The sequence below is a fragment of the Dendrobium catenatum genome, unplaced genomic scaffold (genome assembly GCF_001605985.2).
Source record: "Dendrobium catenatum unplaced genomic scaffold, ASM160598v2 original_scaffold_17320, whole genome shotgun sequence".
Taxonomy (NCBI): domain Eukaryota; kingdom Viridiplantae; phylum Streptophyta; class Magnoliopsida; order Asparagales; family Orchidaceae; genus Dendrobium; species Dendrobium catenatum.
The window spans coordinates 162,829-188,995 of record NW_021335780.1 but is presented as its reverse complement, the minus strand read 5'-3'; the positions used below and the strand labels follow the sequence as shown (position 1 = coordinate 188,995).

The 26,167-nt window shown below is 38.1% G+C and overlaps 1 protein-coding gene across 2 annotated transcripts in view; it reads right to left on the bottom strand.

The window, feature by feature from the left end:
- LOC110100001 (protein NUCLEAR FUSION DEFECTIVE 6, chloroplastic/mitochondrial) overlaps positions 1-24,269 on the bottom strand; it is a 28,017-nt gene extending 3,748 nt beyond the window's left edge. Inside the window, exons 1-2 of one of the 2 annotated variants that reach the window (XM_020827355.2) lie at positions 24,040-24,269; positions 23,489-23,631 (exon numbers count right to left, since the gene is read on the bottom strand). In XM_020827355.2, the coding sequence (XP_020683014.1) occupies positions 23,489-23,631; positions 24,040-24,182 (286 nt within the window). In that variant the 5' untranslated portion in view covers positions 24,183-24,269. The remainder of the gene's footprint in view (positions 1-23,488; positions 23,632-24,039) is intronic. The other variant, XM_020827356.2, reaches the window with a different exon arrangement.
- Positions 24,270-26,167: the final 1,898 nt, after the last annotated feature.

Genomic DNA, 26,167 nt, shown 5'->3' with positions numbered 1-26,167 from the left:
TATTGGTATCAAAGCGAGGTTTTGGAAAGATGACAATAAAGAAGATGAATATGTTGGAAGGCGAAGAAGAGCAAATCAATTTCAGGATGGAGGAGAAATTCTCAATCATCGAAAGAAGTATTTTAGCCATGAAAATCGGATGGAGAGTTGATTTGGAGGGTTGGAGGAGATGATGAGAAAGCTCATATAGAAGCAATCCAAAACTCCACTAGCGGTTAATATTGCTAATCATTTGATAAGGATTCCCTTGGTCGAATTTAAGGAAAAGGAGATCAGATGGGAGGAATTCGAAGAGGAGAGATTCTTTCATTAAGAGCCACATCCTAGGGTTATGATAAGGGGTGAATTAGGGTCTCCAGATAAGGTAGGGGTGTCAATTAGGGTAAACATGTCAGGTTTGGGTTGAACCCGACTTGACCCGGGCATAAATGGGTTGACCCGAACAAGACCAGCACGGGTTGCCGGGTTGACCAGACCCGACTCGCAAACCCGCGGGAGCTCGCACGACTAGGCAAGGCTGCAGGCCCGCAGGAGCTCGCACCTCATGGCAAAACAAGGTTAGGTCGTGCAAGATCCGGGTTAAACGGGTTGACCCGCAAGTTGTCGAGTTAACTCGAATCCGACCCATTTTTCAAACGGGTTGACCCGAACCCATATTTTTCTGGGTCGGGTTTCGGGTCATGTCAATTTTTGACACCCTTAAGATAGCCCAATTATTACGTCCTCCGACCGGACGTAGAGGAACGTCCGGTCGGAGGCAAATTCCCGCCAAATACCGAATTTTACCGAGCAAATACCGAGCAATATCAAATAATAATGAGGAATAACATCATGTTAAGACCCAATACCGAGTTTTTTCGAGCTATCTTGAGCAATACCGAGTTTTACAAAAGTTGTACCGAGTTTTTCCTAGAAAAAACTCGGTAGAACTCGGTATTTCTCGATATAGCTCAGTATAACTCGGTATTGGTCTTCAAAGAGCGGTATTCATCATTATTATCAAATAATACCTAGTTGTACCAAGTAAATACCGAGTTTTTTGGAGAGAATTTAGTGCCGACCGGACGTTCCTCTACGTACATTCACCGGACCAAATAAAAGTTCCTTAAGATAGGGGGCATGAAGGAGGGAATTTATGGTGAAGGTGGTGGGGTGGTCGGCCACTATGAGTGTCATTTCGGGCAAAAGGAGTGGGCGACCAGAGATGGAAAGGTTGAGCCGATGTTGACCTCCAAACTAAAAAAATAGACAAAAAAATAAAAAAGAGATGAAACATTACCTGATCGCATCCTGTGCAAATCTAGCTCAAACCCTGTCGTTTGCTACAGTGCCACAGACTGCAACGGCGCAGAAACTGTCTATTCGCGCATGATCGAACCTAAAGCTCCCGTCACTTCTCTCCCATTTTCTTCCACGCAAAAACTCCCACCTCTTCTCCCTCAAATACATGAAAGCTCTGACCTTCCTCAATCCGCTACAATCGCCTCATTCCTCCAAGTCAATCAAGCCCGCCTCCTCCTTCCGATCCACTAAATTGAACCTCGTTCAACTCATAAAGCCCTTCAACCGGTTGGACCGAGTACGTATACCCATCTCTCCCACTGGAGCTCCTATCTGATGTCTCTGCTACCTAATGTCCAAGCATCCAACCCTCTCCACCTCCCGATTTCTTTGATCCGGAAAGATTGAGAGAGAGAGAGAGAGAGAGAGAGAGAGAGAGAGAGAGAGAGAGAGAGAGAACTTTCTCCCTACCTAGTTGATTCCACTTATCTCCACTCAACCTAGTCGATGCCTCTTCTTCATCTGCCCTAACCGACCTCCACAACAACTCCTATTTCCTCATTAGCTGAATCCCATTGCCACCTATAGCCTTTCGATCCATCTCTTTGCTCTAGCCGCCCACTCAAACCGAACTCATCCCGACTCCTATGCCTCACAAACAGATATTCGGTCTAGTGTATTGCCCGATTCCGTCAACATAGCCTTAGCCGACCATTAGGTATAATTTTATTTTACATTATTTAGTTAGTAATTAGTATTAATTATTATTATTATTATTATTATTATTATAAATAGATTATATATATATATATATATATATATATGAGTGTGTGTAAAAAAAAGGGAAGAAGCAACAAAAAGAAAAAAGAAGAAAAAAAAGGAAAAAAGATATTAAAAATTTGAGAAGAAAAAAAAATACAAAAAAAGATTGAGAAAACAAATTTTCAAAAAGAAAAAAGAGAAGGAAATTGTTGTATTTTTGTGCATTTTGTTCACTCGTCGTTGTCGACATCCCCGTGTAGATATAACTTTCCAACTCAAAAATTTTCGTATTTAGCGTTTGTGTTGAGCCGGAAAACCCGTATATGCCCTCTCGTAGCACGGTAGGAGGAAACACAATATTACGCATACAACGAGGCGGGTAAGCCCTATACACGCTCTTGTATTGTAGTGGGGAGTCCTTAAGTACCTATGCATGCCCTTGTGATGTGGTAGGGAAAGCCACTTGTGTTCTTTAAGCAGGTACTTTAGAGCCACCATACATGCTCTTATAGCATGGTGGGATCGAAGATGTACGGCCTAGGTGTCACCCGACACCAATCATACATGCACATGTAGCATGGTGGGATGGCCCAGTTTCCCGTTGTTTCCCCTGAAACGGGGAAGATGCTGGGAGGCTGTCAAAATTTCATTTAAATATGCAAGGGAATTGAACAAAAAGAAGAGGACCTAATTTGAACTAAGTACAGGAAACTTGACTTGAACAATCAATAGTGAACTACACTTGAACTTGAACGAAATGCAGAAGACCTGAATTCAAGAGGACCACAAGGAACTGAACTTTAAATTAATAAATGCATAATGCTAATTAAAATACAAATGCTAAATGAGCTTGTGGATAACATTCAAATGAATGTTAAATAAACGTCATGACAAAAATACAAACACTAAATGATGAATATGGATCATCCAGATGAACACCTGTGAGCAAATAGGGGACTCGTAGTGGAAGATTTTTCAGATATAAGTAACATGCAATTAAACCTATCAAATGATAAAGATCAATGATAAAAGAATGCAAATGAAAAAATACTTATGGTACACATAGCGGGTCACCTATGAGTGATATTCATCAATAGACAACAATCATGCTTGTGGAAGGGAGTGTGATAGTTGTAATGAACATAGCGATGTATTCATGAATAAAATATGGAGACTATGAGATGAATGTACAATGAATGTGACAAATTCTCCACAACATTGATAGAACCATGACACATGATTGCATATATATCCTCACAATCAACGACTATTTGGTGGAAGGCAAATATACAAAACCCTTACAAGTCAAAAGGTGATCAATTGGCAATAGATGCAAGTTCCTATGGGTTGTTGTAAGAGATCCACTGTCCACAAGTGCAACACAAACAGAAATAACAAGCAACAAGCAGTGTATATGTATATATGTATATATATATATATATATGTTGGCAAGCATCGATCATAATGAATGGTGAAAATTAATCAATCCACAATGTTCAATCAATTGAAAGCAAACATCAACAAGCATATTCACTATGCGAAGCACAAGTTGCCATCAAGGGATAGTGAGGAACTTGTGATCTTCGATATAGCTCACCTATAAATTACGACCGATTAAACTTGTAGAGAGTATGACTACCTGCTCACAAGAAACTTGCAATAAATATAGGATGTTCATACAGTTAACAATAATCAAGTTTCCAATAAACGCATTGATCTATTTGCAAATATTGACACTGGATATGAAACGAATGTAGCACATTGTCCACAAGTAAAGAAGACCAATATGCAACAAACACACTGAAATCGCTTACAAGCAATAATGTAAGACGTCCAGTAGATATCAAAGGGTATCATTGCGAGTTGAAATGCAAATAATGATCAATGATAGTTAACAAGGATATGTGATCTAGTTTCCAGTAGATGCACAGGAATATCTTAGCAAGCGCTACAAATTACATGTTAATGATAGAAGTATCCATATCAACCTTGCAACAAGATATAGCAATCCTTGCAACTAATCATTATTCAATATCAATTTAATACATAGCCCTTGCAAAAGTGAAAAACGAACGACAGGCCTTTTACAAATGCAGATACGAACTCAAAGTCAAATAACCTGTAGACAAATATATTAACCTGCTTAAGAACAAACATCAAAATACAAGTAAATGCAATCAATTTTGCGATCAGCATTGATCAAGCAATAAATGCAAATACCTACAGACCCTAATAGGAGATCCATTATACACACAAAATGTCCTCTATGAACAAAGTGTCAAATGCCTACAGTAAATACAAATTCTTGTGGCCAGTGCTAGAAAAATTGTATGTAAAGAAATGACCACGAACAAAGGCATCATGTGAATGCAGTAATTTATGGATAACAAGCAAGAGATTCGTTAGTGCACTACAATTCACCTGTAGAAAGCAAAAAGTAGTGCACGACAATCTACCTGTATGAAACGAGCAAATGACCATAGTATGATGTTATGCCTGCGGATCTGCAACGTATATAAGCAGACAAAATGCATGTATAAGGTTCAAAATAGAACGTTGCATTCAAACGAGGGTTTCCCACACAACTGAGTAGCATCAAATATTCCTGAAAAAGCCCCCACACTTGCACTACAAATGAATACACATAAAAACACAAGAAATGCACGTGCAACCAAATGTATGCATGGACCCCGGCGAACGTGTGTGGGAGCACATGTGACGTCTAGAAATGCTGTGCGGGTCAATAAATGAACCTAAGTTCGAGCCCGATCTTTCTACGTGGATAGATAGGAGTCGACAGGCTCAAACTATCAAATAGATATACGGTCAGAGTGTCGACCGGAATATTTGTTTTATATGTTCATATTCGGCCTTCTAGGCCTATGAATAATGAAATTCATCAACAAAGGTTTGAAGCTTACAAAATTTGATCCTCTGTCGACAAGTTGATAGAGTCGACATGGTTCAATCCTCAAATGCAAATAACCTCATTACCTCGATGATGACCGTGCTGAATGTACATCTCAAACAGATGGATTAATTCCAAATATTTCAAATTCCATCCAAATGCCCGAAAATCCAAAAGCTCCAGAAAATCCCAAAATCACAATATTTAAAATTGAAATAAATCATCCAAACGCTTAAAGTAAAACACATTTATCCTCCGCAACGGTTTGTTGAAGTGGAAAAATTCAAAAATAATTTCAACTCACAAAGAGCCAATTTATAGTCGAGAAAATCACTATGATTCATTCTCAAACCATCTCCTATCAACGGGAACATGGCACGTGTCTTCTAACCGGCGGTTTTACTGCCAAATGGCACCACATGTAAACAATTATGACTGGTGCCCTCTAAACCGAGTAGTCTACTGTCAAATGGCACCACTATATTACGGTGATGGCCAGAGCCCATAAGCTCCCCAATAACATGAAATTCTTGAGATAGGAATCAATAGAATAAAATCAATAGGGCAAAAAGCCCTCTGTTAACTAAGGTGAATTCAGATTTGTCCCCTTAGACAAACAACCACCCCATGTCTACAAGGCACCCTTGGACGATGCAACTCATGGTTGCCGACAAGGATCCTTCTGTCATGTTGGATTGACTACCTCTTTTGACTAAGTAAACCTGGGACCACGATGGTTTGGGACGACGAAACCATAGGATCTTGATCAGGTCCATCATTCACTTCCCCACCATCCACTTTAAGTACACAATGGTGAAATTTCTAATTTTAAATGTCAAAATTTCAATTACCTAAGCCCAATGTTGCTACTATATGCCAAATAACATGCATTTTTTACGTATCTGATCGACGACTAGCCTTAATCAAAAGTTCTCTCTCGTTATTGAGAGGGGTAATTAACTATAAAGACTTGCGTCTATAGGAAATCAGAACTCAGATCATAAAGTCCTTGCAAAAAGAGGGGGAAATCTCTGGGTAGTGTATTATCTACAAACCCAATCTGCCTTCCCAAAATTTACCCTGGAACTTAATCCGTTAAAACTCCCCTGAAAAGAAACGGGGGAGACCGAGGATGAATTTTCAGAGTCCACAACCAAGCCATGGGGATCAAGTAAAGCAAGGAGGATAGAAGAAAGATGGGATTCCCACCCTTGATAAATGGGGGGACAATTGGAGAGAGAGGAAGTTGGAGAGGATATGCTAGGGTGAGGAAGTTGAAGATGTTGATATTTGAAGAGGAGGATGCCCATGTGTGGGTGTACCGAGTGGAGAGGTATTTCCAGGTGAATGGGCTAAATGAGAAGTTTACGGCTGCAGAGGCTATGTCTTGGGAGGAAAGCCCTAGCTTGGCTCTAGTGGAGAGAGAGACTAGATATCCAATCCAATCTTGGGAGGAGTTCAAGGATTGCTTGTTAGAGATTTTTCGAGCCATTCGGGAAGAGACCTACATGAGAAATTCTTTACCTTGACTCGGGAGAAGACCTTCATGAAGTATAGGGAGAGATTTGAGTTTTTGTTAGGACGGTTGAGGGGGATTTTAGAGGCAGTATTGGAGGAAAATTTCATGAAGGACCTAAAGGCTGATAATACGAGCAGAGCTCCAATTGTTGAGGCCAACGGGGTTAAGAGAGACGGTGGAGCTAGCCTAGATTGAGGAAGATCATAGACAAATAGATAGGACCAGTAGGAGTGAAGTCACAGGAGGCTCTTACGGGAGTGCCTAGACTTCACTAGCATCGAGGACCCAGATGATGTCATTTCAGCAAGAGGCACTGAGGGAGAAAAGAGGGGGAGTTTAACCTGGACAAACTTCAAGCGCCTCACAGAGACAAAGGTGTAGGATAAGAGAGTGAAGGGTTTGTGCTACTGATGTAATGTAAAGACCGCACACTCCAGGTCTTTACGATTTATGATGAGGATGAGACCGACAACCAAGAGTTGGTGGAGGAAGCAGAAGTGGGAGGAGAGCACCTATACCTTGATGTGGAGAAATTGTTCGTTAACTAATGGTGGGATTTACTCCAAATCACACCATGAAAATGAGGGGATAGATCAGGGAGCAGCCAATGGTGGCCCTGATGATGGATAGCAGGGCTAGTCACAACTTTATCTCAAATCAAGTCGTGAACCAGTTAAGATTGAAGCTGATGGATACGGGGAACTTTAGAATCATGATGGGGATAGGGAAGATGGAGAAAAGTAGGTGAACTTGTAGGAGATTGGTGCTAACACTCCAGGGCCTGCTTATATTGGAGGATTTTTTTTTTTTCTCTTGGATTTACTAAGTACTAATATAATCCTAGGGATGAAGAAGTTACAAACAATTGGAAAGATGGTGGATTGAAAATCTTTGACTATGGAGATTCGAGTGGAAGAGAAGAGGGTGGTGCTACGAGGAATGTCAGCCTGTGAAAACCCATGGTTCACTCAAAACCATGATAAAGGCGATATAGGGGATAGCGTTGGGCAACTTAGGGAGTTACAAAGCCTGGAAGAGTGATAGACTGGTCCAGTCGGTCCTATGGGATCGGCCGTGCGAAACAAGCAAAACTCTTCGCCTCCTGTAAGCGAGATCAGACAACCAGATCTAACAAAGCTGTTTAGGAAGGATTTTGAAGGGAGTTAGGGGGGATTTGGGAAATTTGAACGTAGGGACTATATTTAGAGATTTCCTTTTGGATTGTATACATTAAAGAGTTTGTTTTCCTAGGGTTAGAGCATCTGGAGTTTGGCTGAAATTTGAGATCTCTTAGATTTTTGGGCTCTAGCAGCTTCTAGAGACTTGGGAGAGATAGATCCTCCTCTCGAATAGAGGATCAATTGTATCTTGGTATTTTTTGTTTCTATTTCAACAAATAATACAAATTACCTACTATTTTCCTGATTTTGTGTGGGGTTTTGTGAAAAATTTTCGTTGTTTTCCAAAGATTGATATGAATTACTTGAGATCTACATGTGTTTCCTATCAAGGAGGTCCGAGATTCAAAGCTAGTCAAAATGTTGAGTGTGTGCAATAGCTTCTACAGCAGTTTCCTAAGTTTTTTCAACATCCTAGCAAATTATTGCCACCCAGGGAACACGAGCACACCATTACCTTAAAGGAAAGAGTTTCTCCTATCAACGTCTAACCGTACCAATACCCACAGATTCAGAAGGATGAAATAGAGAAGCACATCAGAGAAATACTTGAGGCAAGGATTATCAAACGCAGTGTGAGCCCCTTTTTCCAGTCTAATTTAAATAGTGAAAAAGAAGGATGACAGTTGGAAGTTTTGTGTGGATTATAGGGCCCTAAACAAAAAAATTGTGCTGGACAAATTTCTTATCCCCGTAACTAATGAGCAACACTATGAGCTGTTTGGGGCTATCATCTTCTCGAAGATTGACCTAAAGTCAGGGCACTACCAGATCAGAATGAAGTCGGGGAATGTGCACAAGATCGCTTTCAGGGCCCATGAGGGTCACTACGAGTTTTTGATGATGTCTTTCGGCCTTACCAACTCTCTAGCCACTTTTTAATCCCTCATGAACTGGGTTTGTCAATCCTGCATCAGGGAGTTTATCTTGGTATTCTTTGATGATATCTTGATCTACAATCATATAGAGGCAGATCATGTGGGCCACCTAAGGGTTGTACTGGAGACTTTGAGGGATCACCATCTGTATGCCAACCTTGAAGAAATATTTCTTTGGATAGCCACGGGTGGAGTACCTAGGAAATGTGATGAGCAGAGTAGGGGTAGCAACAGACCAGTACAACCCTCATGTGGGCCACCTGAGGGTTGTACTGGAGACTTTGAGGGATCACCATCTGTATGCCAACCCTGAAGAAATATTTCTTTGGATAGCCACGGGTGGAGTACCTAGGAAATGTGATGAGCAGAGTAGGGGTAGCAATAGACCAGTCCAAGATCGAGGCTATGTTGGATTGGCCTTTATCTAAGAACCTGAAGGAGTTGAGAGGGTTCTTAGGTCTCACTAGCTACTATCGGAAGTTTGTGCAAGGGTATGGCACAATACAATGGACACTGACAAAGTATATGAAGAAGGACAGTTTCAATTGGGGGGAAGCAGAAACACAGGCCTTCGAGCAACTAAAGAAATCCATGATGAGCATGTCAATATTAGCACTTTTTGACTTCATCAAACCATTTATAGTGGAGACGGATGCATCAAGATACGAACTAGGGGCAATACTCATGCAGGATCATCAGTCCATTACTTATTTCAGCCAGGTGCTCACGACCAGGGCGAGGCTCAAGTCTATATCCGAGCGGGAGTTTATGTTGATGGTAATTGTAAGAGCCATCTAAAAGTGACGATTCTATTTGTTGGAGCGACACTTTATCGTCAGGACATACTAGAGGAATCTGAAGTTTATGCTAGAGTAGAGGATGGTGACTAACGAGAATCAAAAGTGGTTATCCAAGTTACTTAGATATGATTGTATGATTTTGAGATCCAGTATCGCCCAAGACTAGAGAATAAACCCTTGTATGCACTATCAAGGAAGACGGACAAGCCACGACAAAAAACTTTATCAGTACCTATGGTCCTAGACTAGGAAGCCCTGAGATTAGGGAGCGAACAGGATGAAGGTTTGAGAAATATGAGAGCCAAGTTGTTGCAGGACCAAGACATTCATCTTGATTACATGTTGAGGGGACCTAAACTGCTACATTAGGGATGATTCATCTAACCAAGGACAACGGGTACATTCCCAAGCTGATGTAGGAGTTTTAAGGCAACAAAATTGAATGACACTTGAGAGTTTAGAAAACATACAGTTTGGCTATTCACGTAGTTACACTGGTTAGGGATGCATCAAGATGTAGAGTGTATGGTGAGATGTGATGTGTGCAAACGGCACAAGTACTTGGCCATGACACAAAGACGATTATTATAGCCTCTAGCTCTACCAGAGAGGATATAGGAGGTGACGATGGACTTCATCATGGGGTTACCACAATCGAAGGGATTTTCTGTGATACTGGTAATAGTGGATCGTCGGAGCAAGTATGCACACTTTGTCCCTCTAAAGCCAGCAGGTGGTGCACTTACATAGATTTCCATAATCCATTATGTCAGATTGAGACAAGATGTTCCTCAATCATTTTTTGAAGGAGTTATTCCATTTACAGGAAACGGTCCTAAAAAGGAGCACCATCCCAAGACATAACTAGATGGAGGTGGTCAATATAAGCATTAGAGATCTATTTGCAATGCTTTGCATTGGATACGCCGAAGGGTTGGGCAAAGTGGATTGCTTAGGCCGAGTATTGATACAACACTTCCTACCATTCAGCAGCGTAGACCACCCCTTTCAAGATTATCTATGGGAGAGATCAACCTCATTTGATACATTATGGGCATAACACTATACAAGTATCCAGTATAGATCAGTACTTAAGAGAGAGACCGGACATTAACAAAGCTAATGAATCACTTGTGGAGAGCCCAACTGATCATGAAGAGGAAGGCTGATGAGTACAGGAGAGAAGTACACTTCAAGCGAGGAGATATGATTTACTTGAAGCTGAGACCCTACCAACAGAGGACACTAGACAGGAGGAGGAATGAGAAATTGTCCCCACAATACTTTGGACCTTATGAAGTTTTAGAGCGAATTGAAGTAGCGGTCTATCGACTGAGATTACCACCTTCGTCAACATTGCACCCAATATTTTATGTCTCAAGCCCGAGGCGTACAATATGAGATCACACACCGTCCTTACTACCCCCTACTTTGACAAAAGACATAGAGGTCATTTTGAAACCCCTAGAAGTAAAAGGGGTGCGCCAAGGGAAAATAGCAGCATGGGAGGTACTAATCAAGTGGAAGGATTTGCCAAAGTATGAAGCCACATGGGAGCCATATGAGATGAACAGGAGAGTTCTCATTCTTCCACCTTGAGGATAAGGTACGTCTTAGGGGGAGGGGGGGAGTATTGATACGCCCTGCCAAGACTAGCCAAGCCAGGCCTGCCCAATGCAAGCCAAACCAGCCATGTGATTGGGCAGAACCAGAGGTAGTAGAAGGGGAAAGTTTGGCCCTCTTGTGGATCCCCGGGGAGCTATTATTCATTATCTAATAATAAGGAATCAAAGGGGAGTTGTTAAGAAAAGTTTTAATATAGGAAAAGAGGGCTAATTTGAATTAGAAAATGATTTATTTAAGGAAGGAGGGCTGATTTGAACTCAGATTTGGGAGAGTAGGAAGAATTATATTAGGGTTAACAAGGTTGCTTTATTTTCATTATGAGATTTGCAATTATCGTAGTTCTCTTTGGAGTTGTTCCTAGCGGCGGATAGGGTTTGTAGGAGAGCCAATCTATCTCTCAAATAGTTGATCATATTGTATCCTTTGTTATTATTGTAGTAATAAAAAATCAGCCCCCATACTTGTGTTTCTACAATTTCTTCTTATCTAATTTTGTTGTTTTTGCTTCCAAGTCGCATCAGGGGCCATCTTTGAAATGGTGAATTTTCATATGCAATGTTGTGCACACATTAATAATCTAATTGTTCAAGAGGATTTGAAGAAGATAGATGGTTCTATCACAAAGGTGCGCCAGATTATCAAATATATGAAAGGCTCTCAGGCCATTAAAAAAAAAAACTCTTTGAATGTATTAAACAAATTTTTTTTTATGTTAAAAGAGGATTAAAACAAGATGTTCCAATAAGAAGAAATTTAACTTTCATTATGCTTGACTTAGATATTTACTACAAATGAGATTTTTTGTAGTAGGAGTTGGGTGATTCCAACTTCAAGGGTTGTCCGTCAAGTAGTAAATGGGATCAAATAATTAACATGTACAACTTCTTAGCACCATTTTGTGATATTACTTGTACATTCTCTGGAACAAAATTTTCTAGTGCAAATCTCTATTTTTCTTGTATTTTCACTTCCTATGCAATATTGAAGCATGAAATGACAAGTGGGCATGATTATATAATGAAAAATATTGGTTTGATTTCAAATTCATCTTAGCTATCGCTATCATTTTGATCAAAAATATAAATTGAAATTTATTGAATGCTGTTATAAGAACTATACAATGGCGATTATTTTAGTGAAATTGCAAAAGTGAGGGATAAGTAATGCTCATTATTTGCAAACTACTCGAGAGCAAACAAGAATAACTCAACTTCAAATGCATTACAATATACACTTTCGTCTCAAAGTAATCTTTCAAATAGCCTTTCTTCAACAATCATAAAATCTCGATTTCTACAATTAAATGATATAAATTTCCAACCATATTTATTTACTTCATCATTAAATTCGTGTTCTAATGATGAATATTTTTTAAAATCCAAATAAGATCACGATTCTTTCAAAGTAGAGACTACAAGGCCTAGAAATTTATTTTGATGATCAGGAAAGTTGAATTAGATATTTTACAATACTGAAAAGGTAATTAGTAGAGGTTTCTAAAAGTTTCTACTATGGCTCTTGACATTTTGTGCATTCCAATTTCTGAAAATGTTTTTAGCAATAGCGGTTGAATTTTTTAGCAATTTTGAAGTGCATTAAAACATCATATATTTGAAGCATGGTTGTACAGTAAACAAGGAAACACATCTAGTTCGTTGAAATTTTATTTGTATAGTTTTTAACATGTTTATTTCTGTTTTTTGTAAATTTAAAGGATCTTGAACTTGAAGCTGTCACAAAAAATATCTTGGACTTAGGCATCAATGAGAATGATATTGGAGATGGCAATGGTTCAATTAACATAGCATCATGGTTGGACAGAAATATGATTATGCAATTGTTGTAGAGCATAAACATAATGCCTATTTGTGGAACTTCCCTCGGTTGACTATTGGTGGCAGGCTGGCAGCATAGTTGAATTTTTCAGTATTAATAGCTTCTTATCATTTTCTTAAACCATAATATGTGAGTGCAGGTTGCTGTGCAGTTTAGAGCCGAATTCTGCTTTTCACTATGTAGATGAAGGTCGTCTAAGTAAAATGGGTAATTAATCAATGCTTGTGCAGTTTAATTCTTAATAACATACGTTAATATGTCTATGTTTATCTATGATTGTTTCTTTGTTGGTTGAGTGGTATGTTCAATTGCCTTGTTAGTTTTTTTATTCTTGCTTTGTTACCTATTTGTTCTTTGATAATTGCGTTGTTAGTTAACTGTCAACAACATATTGTCCAGTTGCAGCATATTTTTATGGTTCGAAGCTAATTGTTTAGTGCATTTAATTTGTGATGACTATTAGTAATGGTCAGCTGTTAATAGATTTTTCATTTAGTTTCAGAATATTTTGTATTACCAATTGATGCTGTCCATTACGGTTGGGCGAAAAGCAATCATCGAATGAAATTTGATGTATGCAAGCAGTTGTAAGTCTATTCATTGCATGATGTTATAAGTCTGTTAACTTCATCTCTTTTTATTGGCAGATTTACCCGGTTGAGCAGTAACTGAGTTGCTTTACCATGCTTTAGAAAAACAGTGAGAGATGTGATAGGAAATAACTGCAGAAATCAATTTCCCCTTGGCTGAAATTGAAATTCTGCACTCCAAACCCAATCTCCAAGAAAATTTTAAGAGAAATAATGGAAGAAAACTCTTAGCCATTGATGAAATAGAAAAGAAAACCGCTAGATACAATGGATCCTCAATTTGAGAAAAGGATCAAACTCTCACAAGTCTTTAGACGCTGCTAGAGCCCAAATCAGCAAAGAACAACTTAGTTCAGAAAAATACTTGATACCCTAAACACTAGGAAAACATCCTACTTAAAGCATACAATCATAAAGGAAATATCTAATTAGCCCCTCCTTTGAATTTTCCCTCACAACCCTCATTAATTCCCTCTTAACGGTTGCCTGTTGGACCACACACGAAAGACCAAATCACCTGGGACTGTTATACTCCAGTCGGTCCAAAATATGGACCGTCTGGACCTGTTCAGGGACCAGTTTAACAATACCCGCCTCCCAAAGACTCACCTTGTCTGCAAGGTAGAAAGACGACACTCTCCTCAGTTTCCTCGTCATCACAAATGGTGAGAACCTGAAGAGTTCGGTCCTTATATCTATGCCCCGGTGTATACCTCTCCTCACATCTGAAACAGAGCCCCTCGTCCTCTTCTCTTGTAACTCTGTTTCTGTGAGCTTATTGAAGTTGTCCCCGAGTCTTCCCATATAGTCTTCTCGTTTGGGGTCTCCCGAAGAGTGCCTAGTGTTGGATATCTATGTGCCAAAAAGATAGTGGTCATCCTGTACGAACCTCTTGAGTTGCTGCCTCCTGTTCCTCTCTCCAGGTGCCTCTAATCCTCCACTAACTGAGCTAGCTCCATAGCTTCTCCCAAATCACGATGACTCATCACTCTAATTGCTGCTAGAATCTCTTATTTAAGTACTTTCATAAAGTTTCGCTCAAGTACAGCCTCCGAAAGCCGGTCCAATCTGTTGGCTAGATGCTCAAACTACTCATGATATTCCACCACTATTCCCTCCTAAGTCAAGGGAAAGAACTGCTCATAAAAGTCCCCTCCTCAGTTGATTCAAAAACATTCCAACAAACAATCCTTAAACTGCCTTCAAGTCTGTATGGGTCGCATTGTATCCCCCTATTGGTACTATGCAAATGCTTTCCCCTCCAAGCACATCCTGACTGTCATTAGTCTCTTCTCCTCCGTCACATTGTAAGCAGCAATAAAATAACATAAAATTAAAATGAGGTCGAACTAGGATATTACTTATATCATGATTGCAATAAAATAATATAGAAACTTAGTATAGTTCAAATAACTATAAGTTTAGCAAGAAGAAATGTTCCTTCAAAACAAATATATATATATATATATATAAAATCACTCTTCGTGAACCCCCGAGTCACAGCAATTTCCTCTCAACTATCTTAACCTCTGACCCGTCACCTTCGCCATAGCCACCACCGTCATAGCCGTTGTCAAGAATCACTTGAAATCTGCACACCATCACCTCTAAAAACATTGGAGTATTAATCTCATCTTTATGTTGATGAAAAACATTTATGAAAGAGGAAGATGCTTGAAATAAATGAATAAGCATATTGTGATGCATTGGACTCCACAGGATGAGACGGAGGAGAAACCAATTTATTATAATGACGTTTCAAATAAAGATTTTTTTGAGTGATAACAATACAAATGATTTTCTAGTTATTGCCAATTATTTCAGCATTTTTTAAAAATTCAAAGTAGATGAGTAGGGAACTGAGAAAGAAAGAATTTGGAGTTGAACTTAAAATTATATGATACTTTTATGCAGTTTCTATTTTTAATAATTTTTAGCTTATGTAATCTTTGTATTTCAATTATATTTCATACAATTTATCACTAGTTACTTTCTATCTAGTGCAAGTTTTTGTTTCATATGCATGTCATTGTGTTACTTTATAATTTAATAAAAAGATAATATGTCATCTTTTAATATATTATTTGTGTACTATAATGCTTAAAATTGCGTAATCGAGTATTGAGGCATTTTTCAATCTTGAGGCGAGGCTTAAGCCTCAAGGCGTTTTGAGGCATAAGCCTCAAAATCAAAAGATTGCGTAAATATAAAATAATAATTTTTTTATAAACTAATGAGTAAAAAATATAAAATATAAAAAGGCACAAGATATGAAGTTAAACCAAAATATCCCAATAGTAAGACGATATGAAATATAGTTCAACTCAAATTAATTCTATCTTTCCCAAATCACAGTATTCTTTTCATTAACATAAAATTCCAAAAATAAATAGCAATGACATATCACATAAGAACTCATAAGTCATAATCATTATCATCAATAAGGGGGTCTTTATTTGAACCATCATTATGATGAACTGCTCTCACCCCTTCCACCTCTCCTATAAAGTCCAATATCTCCCAATCAAAGCATGCACTCATGAAGAAAACTTATACAAAGCATGCACTCATGAAAAAGCATATTAACACTAACAACTATTAGTAAAGGTGATGAATACAACAATATGTCTGATAGCCGGGGGTCTAAGGGTGAGCTGCCCCAGGCAGGGTCAGGTCGCGAGGTCAAGGGGCAGCTCCCTTATGGGGGTTTCCGGAAGCAGTGCCCCCTGAACTTTTTTTTTTTTGTAAGAGTAATTTTGAAGTTCTGCTTATTTTTAAAGTTCTTAAGTCGTTTGTATAGAATGATACCGAGCATGTACCTAGCAATACCAAACATGTAACTAGCAATACCGAGCATGTACTGAGCGGTACCAAGCATGTACCAAGTGGTACCGAACATGTACATAACAGTACCAAACATGTACCTAGCGGTACCGAGCATTATTGTACCGAGTGGTACCAAGAGTTTTTTTTTTTTTAAGAGGTGGACGCCTCTAAAACATGAGGCGAGGCACGCCTTAGTGAACTTGAGGCGTACGCCTCAATGCCAGCTCTCATTGCTTGAGGCGTACGCCTCAATGCCAGCTCTCATTGCACCTATTGACAGTAAAGTACCATTTTACCCTATATATCCACACATGTACATCATCTCCCTCAAAAATAGGTATCTTCAGCTTCCTCACCCTTAGATCTCCTCTGTCACCCCTGCTTCCTCCTAAATTTCACATTCCCAAAGGGAGTGGTTCCCCCCAATTGTGCCAATTACCCCTTCTTCGCTCATACTTAGACCATACGTCACAAGCCCACCTTATCCCTTCAAATTCAGCAACCCTTCAATCATAATCAACCCATCGCCTTTCAAATATAGCCCATCTCCTTTCAAATTCAACACCCCTCCGCTAATGCCCAACCCCTTCAAGCCTCTCTCCATATTCTCTACCCGACTCCTCCATAGGAATATCTTCTAAGGGAAGCATTCTCTCTTCTCAATCCACAATCTAAGCCTCCTAATCATCCCTTCGCGTTATCGAATTAGAGTTTTCCCCACTTTCATGGCAATCAGCGACTTTCCTCTCCTCTAACGACGCCGTTTTGGTTTGGTCCTCAAGCAACTTCTTCAACATCTCCTTCAGGATAATAAATTTCACATCGATCTTCTCGTGTACGGATGAAATTTGACTTTTGAAATTTGAAACTTTAGTTCGGAGACCTAAAATTTCAAATTTCAAATGTCCAATTTTCCTCTCTAACACTTCTACCTTTTAGGAAATAACTACATAAATCAATTCCCCCTTGGCTCAAATTAAATTTAAGCACCCCAAACTCGTCTCCAAGATGAATTTAAGAGAAATAACAGAAGAAAACTCTCCGCAATTGATGAATAGAGAAGAAAACCACAAGATACAATAGATCCTCAATTGGAGAGGAGGATCCAACTCTCCCAAATCTCTAGGCATGGCTAGAACCCAAAACAGCGAAGAACAACTTAATTCAAAAAAATACTCGATACACTAATCCTAAGAAAACATGCCCTAAGAAAACATGTTATTTAAAGAATACAATCATAAATAAAATCTCTAATCAGCCCCTCCTTTGAATTTTCCCTCTCAATCCTCATTAATTCCCTCCTAATTGTTGTTGGACCCCACACGAATGGCGGAATCACATGGGAGGAGAAACTCCTCCGCCTCTATTATATGCGAGCCAATCCCAGATGGATCGGTTGGACCGATCTAACAAGATGCTAACTTGACAGTTTCACGTATGAGGTTCAAGTCAAAGGAACTTTCTTTTACCATGCTTATTTTTTCATTTGATTCGATTCTTCTATTGGTTTGGTTGTTGTTGGGCTTGGACCTTTCTTGAATGTTGGCTGGCATTCATAGTTGTCATCTGATTTGTTGCTCAGAATTATTGATTGTGGTTGCTAAATTCAGCTGCCTCGGAGAGAATCTCCTATTATGGATATATGTACCTCATGATTTTTTTGTTATGGGGCGGTGATGAAAACCATTTTGCAGTGAAACCCTTTGGTACAACCAAGTGGCATTTGTGTTCTCTTTGCTTGAGCATACAATATCTAATGGAGCAAATACTAATTGGGCAAATATAAATTACCATATTAGAGCGCAACATTCTCTGACATATTTTGAGTTGATGGATGTTTTTTAGGGTTTATCTGAGCCCTATATTTTTATTTTTTTAAACTATGCTATTTTTACCTGTTATCTTTCCTCCATTTCACTAGTTTTCCTTTTTTTTTTAATCTAATTTTGTGCAAACCATATATAAGTGGGATCATGAAGAGAGCATCAGAGCATGACATGTGTAGTGCAAATCATAACATTTCTAATGAAATAAGTATTTTTATATAAAACATGACATTTTTTATGTTGGGAATAATATCAAACAGGTACTTATTATTAATTATTTGCAATTGAATTGACTAGAAGACATTCACCAAGAAATATTGGGGAGCAAGTGCTAGAGTTGAATACGTTAATTTTCTATTTATAAAAGTATATTTGTAATTTGTAATTATAAATATATGTATAACTTATAACAGTAGTTGAATCAGTTAAATATTTCAATTTAACTTTCAAATTTTCTTGAAATTGTATATGTTTCAAAAATAATAATAAAATATATATGTGGATTTTTTTTTTTTTTGCAAAGTAATGTAGATTTTCTTTTGGTAATATTATCATTTGAATTAGCCCAATTTTTTTTAAATCTAAACGAGTCAACGTGTTGGGTCTGGTCAAGTGGGGTTGATAGCAAGGCAAGTTCGAGTCTAGATTTGTGACCCATTTTTCTAAACGGATAATGTGAGTTGAAACCGAGCAATGGCGGGTTAGGACCAGAGCCAACCCAAAAACCCATTTTGAAATCCCTTAAAAATCCCCATTATCTTTTGGTAGGTAGTCACAAGGCTTATGAGTTGAAACCGAGTGAGTTGAAACCGAGCAATGGCGGGTTAGGACCAGAGCCAACCCAAAAACCCATTTTGAAATCCCTTAAAAATCCCCATTATCTTTTGGTAGGTAGTCACAAGGCTTATGAGGATAGTACTCACATATGATGCACCGACACTTCTCCTTAAATAAGCATGCATTCAAACATATATTGATCACGACATGCGTCCGACACTCCTCCAACGCGTGTCGGACATGCCGAAGATGTGTCAAATTAAAAAAATATTAAAAATAAATTGGACACACGTCTTAGATACGTGACTAAAATATTTTATGAATTTTTTTTAAATATAATTTAGCGTATCTAAAATTTTTATTTAGTATAAAATAAAAACTAGATTTCTTATTTCCTCACTAAAGTCCTAAATTAATTGCCGCGCTTAATACCTCATTCCCTGAACAATTCTTTTTTTATTTCACTCTAACAAGTTGTGGCTAATGTTTCACAGCAACGCTAGAAGCCAGCTTAATATCGACGTCTAATGCTGTCATAATATTAGTATTTTAAAACCATCTCAAAATCAAAGTCTGACATTATATTGGCATTGATGCTCGACGCTAACAATTTTTACATCCACAATCACACCTCATGAAATCTGGACATCTCATCTTTGTCCAATGTTGTCTTAACATTGACGATCGACGTCATCTCGAGATTAACAACCGATGTTACCTTGACATCAAGCCTGATGCCCATTCCACAACAACAATGCTCGACTATCGAGAACATTAGTGTCTCTCCACTCGATGCCTAGCACGACATCGATACCTAACTCTCGACATTTTATTATTAATTATTTTAGTACAAATCATAGTTAAATTATCTATTATTTCTAAATTATTTTAAATATTACATTTATTTAATTTTTATACACTATTTTTAATCTATAAAAAAATCTAATACCCTATCCAATCCGTATTTTTGTCCTATATTTTCAATAATTAACATGTCCCGTGTTTGTATCGTGTTGGATCTGTGTCTCTATGCCCGTGTCTATGTATCATGGGTACTCACCTTAAGTCCCACCTCAACGCAATTTTAGTGAAAAATGCCTTGAGGCTTATGCCCCAAGTTTTTTATGAGGCTCGCGCCTCAGTTTAGTTGAGGCATGAGTCGCCTCACTGGCATGAGGCATACGCCTCACCCTTTTAATAGATTGACCTAGTATCATTCCATTTTCTAGTCCGCTACTATTAGTTTAATGCTTCAACAGCAATTTCCTTCATTAGACCTTGAGGAGAAGGTGCTTTTTTGGGAGGGGAATATTAATGGACCGACAGTTGAGCTGGTGGGCCCCACTATGATGGGTGGCAGGCAAGAAGAGAGAGGGAGAATTGCTTATAAAGGAAACTGCTGTTGAAGCACTAAACTAATAATAGCGGACTAGAAATGGAATGACACTAGGTCAAACGATCTCTGCCTCGAGCATCTCCCTGATTAATCTCTCAATCTCTTCGTCCTGGATTTGCGGATGACGGTACAGGCAAACAGTGATTCGTGAGACTCCTTCCTTCAAGATGATAACATACTCGCGTTCCCATAGAGAATGCATCCCCTGAACTGGCTGGAACACCCCTCAATACACTATTGTAAGGCTGGTTAAATCATGTCTGGTGCTTATATATTCTCCCCATCTTTTTCTCCTTCCAAACTCTATAACTCTAACAAAAATCCAACTCCTTCACCATTTTCCCCCTTGTATGTGGCCCCAAAGGTGGCATCTCCTCTTCTTCCCCCAATATTTCCACCTCTCAATCTTCCACTCTCTTTATCAAATTAGAGTTTCCTCCATTCCCTTGGTGGGCGGTGGCTCCCCCGACCTCCGATGATGCCTTTTTTTTGTTTGGACAATGAGTATCTTCCTCATCATCTCCTCCATGATAAAAAACTTCTCATTAATCTTCTCATGAATTGCAGAACTTTGACTTTGAAAATATGAAATTTTAGATTTTAATTGTCTAATCTCCTCTTTCAACACTTCTTTTTTTCTTTCTGTCATGGGTACATGAATTAATGCTCTGATAATAATATGATATGAAGTGGATGCAATTCCAGCAAAACCAGATAACGACACAAAAAAATTATGAAGAAAAACACACAAGAACTCTTTTTAATTAAAAGAACTAAAAAGAAAAACAGAAGATACAGTTGGATATTTAATTAGACAGGAAGATACAACTCTCTCAAATCCCTAGCCGCCGGCTAGAGTCCACTCAACCTAACCAAAACTAATTCCAAAAAAAAATCAAGCATAATCTAAAATCACCCTATAGTGAGCGTTAAATAGACTCCATTAATTCCCTCTCAAATCATCCCCCTTACCCTAAATAATTCCCTCTAAGACTTGAATTCAAATTAAATCACTTTCTCTAATTAATTTTCTCCCAATTATAGTTAAAATTTTTCTAAACAATTCTCCCTTGATTCCTCCTTACAAAATGAATATACACTCCCCTGGGCTTTCCCTAAGTAATTCTCTCCCAAATTTGAATTCAAATTAGACATCTTTCCCTAATTAATTCTCACTCAATTGTAATTAAAACTTTCTTAAACAATTTTCTTTTGATTAAGAACTTTCCTATATAGCTCCCTCTTGATTAGGAAACTTCCTAATTCCCTCCCAATCAAATCGGTCAGTCCATCAATACTCCCCTCTCAAATTGTTACCTTGTAACGAAGGAAATTACTGCTGAAGCACTAAACTAATAGCATTTGGATAAAAAATGGACTCTCACTAGGTCGAATGATCCATGTCTCTAGCATCTCCCTAATCAATCTCTCAATCTCATCCTTCTGGATTTAGGAGGAATGATAAGAATGAATAATGATATGTGAGACTCCTTTCAAAATGATAGCATGCTCGTGTTCCCGCGAAGAAGAAAACCCCTGAACTAGCTAGAACACCTCTCGATAATATTGTAGGAGTGGACGAACCATGTTTGATGCATTTATTTTTTCTAGATCTTATTCTCCTTACAAACACTGCAGCTCTACCAAAAATCTCATTCCTTCACCCTTTCCCTCCTTAAAAGTGGCTCCAAAGGTGACATCTCCTCTTCTTCCCCCAACATTTCCACCTTCTAATCTTCCCCTCCTTGTTGGATTGGAGTTTCCTCCACTCTCATGGCTGACAGTCGCTCCCCCAACCCCCCACCTCCCTCCCTTCCTTGGGCACGCTCTAACCTAACATCTGTTTTTTGGTTTGGACCTTGAGCATCTTCCTCATCATCTCCCCCATGATGACAAATTTCCCATCGATCTTGACATGGATAACTGAAATTTGACTTTGAAAATGTCAAATTTTAGAGTTCAATTATTTAATCCCCCTTCCAACACTTCTACCTTTCTTTCTTCCATAGGTAATCAGATCTATACTCTGAAAACAATTTGATAGGAAGTTGGTGCAATTTTAGCAAAATCAAAGAACGGCTTAAGAAATTTAGGAAGAAGAACCTCAAGAACTCTTTTTATTTAAAGAACTAAGAAGAAAAATACAAGATACAGTTGGATATTCAATTGAGAAATACCCGGCTCTCCCAAATCCCTAGCTGGCGACTAAAGCCCTCACAACGAAAAAAATTCTAATTTCAACAAGCTCAAAACATAAACCTAAAATCATCCTATTGTTAGCCTTAAATAGGCTCCCCTAATTCCCTCCCAAATCAACCCAATTTTTTATAAAAAACTTTCTCTCATATTTGAATTCAAATTAGATCTCTTTCCATAATTAATTACTTCCCAATTATAATTAAAATTTACCTAAACAATTTCTCCTCTCTCTTCTTATCCACCACCCACCCTAGTGGGGCCCACCCGTTTAGCCGCCAGTCCATCACACTATTACAAATAACAACAACTAGACTTAACAGGAGATACATCCATAATCGTAAATGGACAATCATTAGAAAGACAACAAACATGTATCATATAACTCAAACTTTATCTTTGTGCTAAGAGTGAAGGAAAGAAATTCTTATATTCCTTGTGATCTTTTTTTCTCTCATATAAAAAAACTCTCGGCTATCTGTGAGTCAGAAGAGTGAACCACATAAATCATTTTCCTCTGTGTACCACTCCTTGTTGTATGTTGTCTCTATGGCTTACTCATGGATTATTTCAAATATGGTTCATTCTCATCCTAGACTTTCTCTAAACCTTAAACGGTCAAATTTCTAGTTGCAAGTGACAGTACATTTCCCATTTATATTGCTATTTTCCTCTATTGCAAGCTGATATTGTGCCATAATTGTCTTGCTTCCATTGTTGTCACTTCTCTGTTGAATGCATCCCAGTTGACTGTTATATATGCTTTTCTTTCCTGTTGTTGATGCTGCCAATTTTTTCCCTTAGTTTAAGGAACTCTAATTATATAATTTTTAGTAAAATAAAGGATGGATATGCATGCCCACGTCCCTTTGTGCTCATGTTCTCGACTAGCACAATTATGTAAGACCCAAGCAATGCATGACTAAATCTAAGGATACAGATAAATCATAACAGCGAAGGTTTCCGGAAAACTCATTCAAATTTACAAGAAATTTTACGTAGGCCATTTAATTGTCATAGAAATAAAAATTCACTCATAATCAAACCAATTTTGCAAGCTTAAATATAGAGATAAAGATAAAGAAGCACCTTCTGATAGCCATGCCCATCTCCCAGCCTTCAGAGAGAGCTTCGAAGTGAGCAAGGCCGAAGCAGTGGCGCTGTGAAATGGCATCAAGGACTGCATAATATACAATTCTACAGGAAGCCTACAAACCAATAAACCACAGTCCCTGATCAAAAAAAAAAAAAACGAAACAAATACAATCAAACTTGAAATGCAAAATCTAAATAAAAAAAAAATCAAAACAACAAAGGAATTATTAATACACAGAACCCTAATTTTTCTTAAACCTTGTTCTTAAAAGTGTATTAGGCAATAAAAAAATTTTAAAAAAAAAAGTATATTAGACAATAACATAAGAAAAAAAAGTAGCATTTAAACGAGTGTCCCTTGGAATTCTTAAGAGAACCAAAACTTCTATCTTGGCGAATAGCTAAGCATATTAACATCCAAAATGAATAGCAGCATGATTTGACGATGACGCAGCCAAGCAGAATCCCTCAAACACAATTCTACAATGACTACAAGGAGAAGAAAATATAAGTGGAAAGGAAGGGAAAAGAATCGGGAAAAATACCTCGAAGTACTCGATGGCAGTACCCGGCGTGTTGCGCGGGCAGAGGCGCAAGCAGGAAGGGAAGCACTTCGACGTAAGCTACCCCTAGAGGAAGTGGAGCGGTGGAGAAGGGCTCGACGTGCAGCGCCGACAGACGCCGCCATTTCCTCACTCCGGTGCCTTTCTAGATCAATCGAGGAAGTAGAACGGCTATCGCGACAAATTTATAGGTGTGTTGGGAAGTATGCACTGCGTTTGGAGGAGAATTATGCGTTCCGTGATTTATATTTCAATTTTAATTTTATATTTAATATTTAATTTAGGCAGCTCGTGCTGTCTTGCATAGCAATTATTATGTCAGGTCATCTAACGCGTCCAGAGAGTAATAATCACGCGCCACATCACTCGAAATTTGATATTGAGCACTCGGTATTGCTCGGTATACGTTCGGATTTCCGATTTTTTGTCCGAACGTAATAATTACTCGATGGAAGCGGCCCCAGTTTTATCAGCCCGAGCGCCAACATGTTGTTCTCCATCTTCCCTTACTAAAGTAGGGGAGCCAAAATTTTTATTTAATTTTTTTTATCATCTCATTTGGAAGATTAGAATATATTAAAATAATTTTATTTATTGTCTCATTTCCGGAGTCAAAAGAAACAATAAAATCAAAATTAAGAATGCAAATAATATGACCCGGGCAAAAGGTGGATTGAAGACTTGAGAGGCAGCATAATTAATGGCAAAGTACGAAATTTTTATTAAGTCTAATCCATTTTAATTTGTTGATCGCAAGTTTTAATTATTGAGATTTTAGATTTTAAGTCTTACATATATTATGTATTTATGAATTTGACTTAATTGACCTAAATGTCCAAAATAAAACATAAAATTTTTTTTTTCATATTTTTAATTGAGATTATAATTTATTTTTATATAAAAATTAGATTTATAGATGAATAAAAGAATAAAGATGATTAATTATAATTCTACTTTAATAAATAATAATAATATAAAAATTAAAAATCTTTTTTTTTTTTTGTAGTACATGGCGGGGAGAGGGTACAGCTTAACCCATCATTGGCCTACTTCTTGTAACATGGATAACTTAACTCTTTCTTAGAACCTAATCAACTTGCTTCTTTCCCTTACTCCTCACAACTCAATTTTTATGCTCAGTGGTTCATACTAATTTATCTTCCATATTCTTGAACATTCTCTTCATTACAAACAAATGAAGGTTACAACAGCCAAGAAACAAAACAAAAAAGGCACCTACATCTGAACCGAACTAGACAAACAATCTTCCTCAAGAATATTAAAAAAAAAATCTTGAGGCAAATACAAATAATTCCCTTCTATTTACTTCCACAAAAAATGTCCTCCATAGCCTTTTGGGTACAATAGTGTGTTGCTTTATTACTTTCTCTCGGTCTGTGCACGAAAACTACTATATTAAACAACTTAATCCAGTTGTACTCTTCTCCTTCCTTAGCATTATCCTTTCACCAAGCCTCCTTGCACATTTTTTGCATATGCATCATAACGCTAGCATTATCTCCCTCAATCATAATAACTTGCATTCCCATCATTCTATTGTCAACAATCTTACCGATATATTTCAGTGCAGTCAATTCTACCTACAGACTATCCCAATGTACAATACTCTAGCTAGTAGCTAACAATAACTTACCTTGGTGGGAGGAATAAGCTTTAACATGCTTTTTATCAGTCCTATTCTTCCAGCATAAGAACACCACATTGCAGTACAAAACAGCCCAAGAGATCTCCTTTTTTATTAAATTTACCAATCTTCTCCTGCAATTCCTGAAAGTTCATGAACTTAGGCAGCTTGAATCCCCACTTCTCCAGGGTCTTAAGAACCAGCTTGACCTGTATACATTACACAACAACATGTGTTAAATCTTCCATAGCTCGACAATTAAATAGACAACCCATCCCACTATGCAGTCCAAGTTTAAGCAGCCAATCCTTCTTGGGAATAACCCCGTTATACATTCTCCACCAGAAAAATCTGACTCTAGGGAGTAATTTGAGCTTGTAAATGTCAACCATCATATCCTCTTCCAGCTTGAATTGCTCCCTATAAACAATAGTTGAAATAGATCTACCAATTGGAGCTTTCATA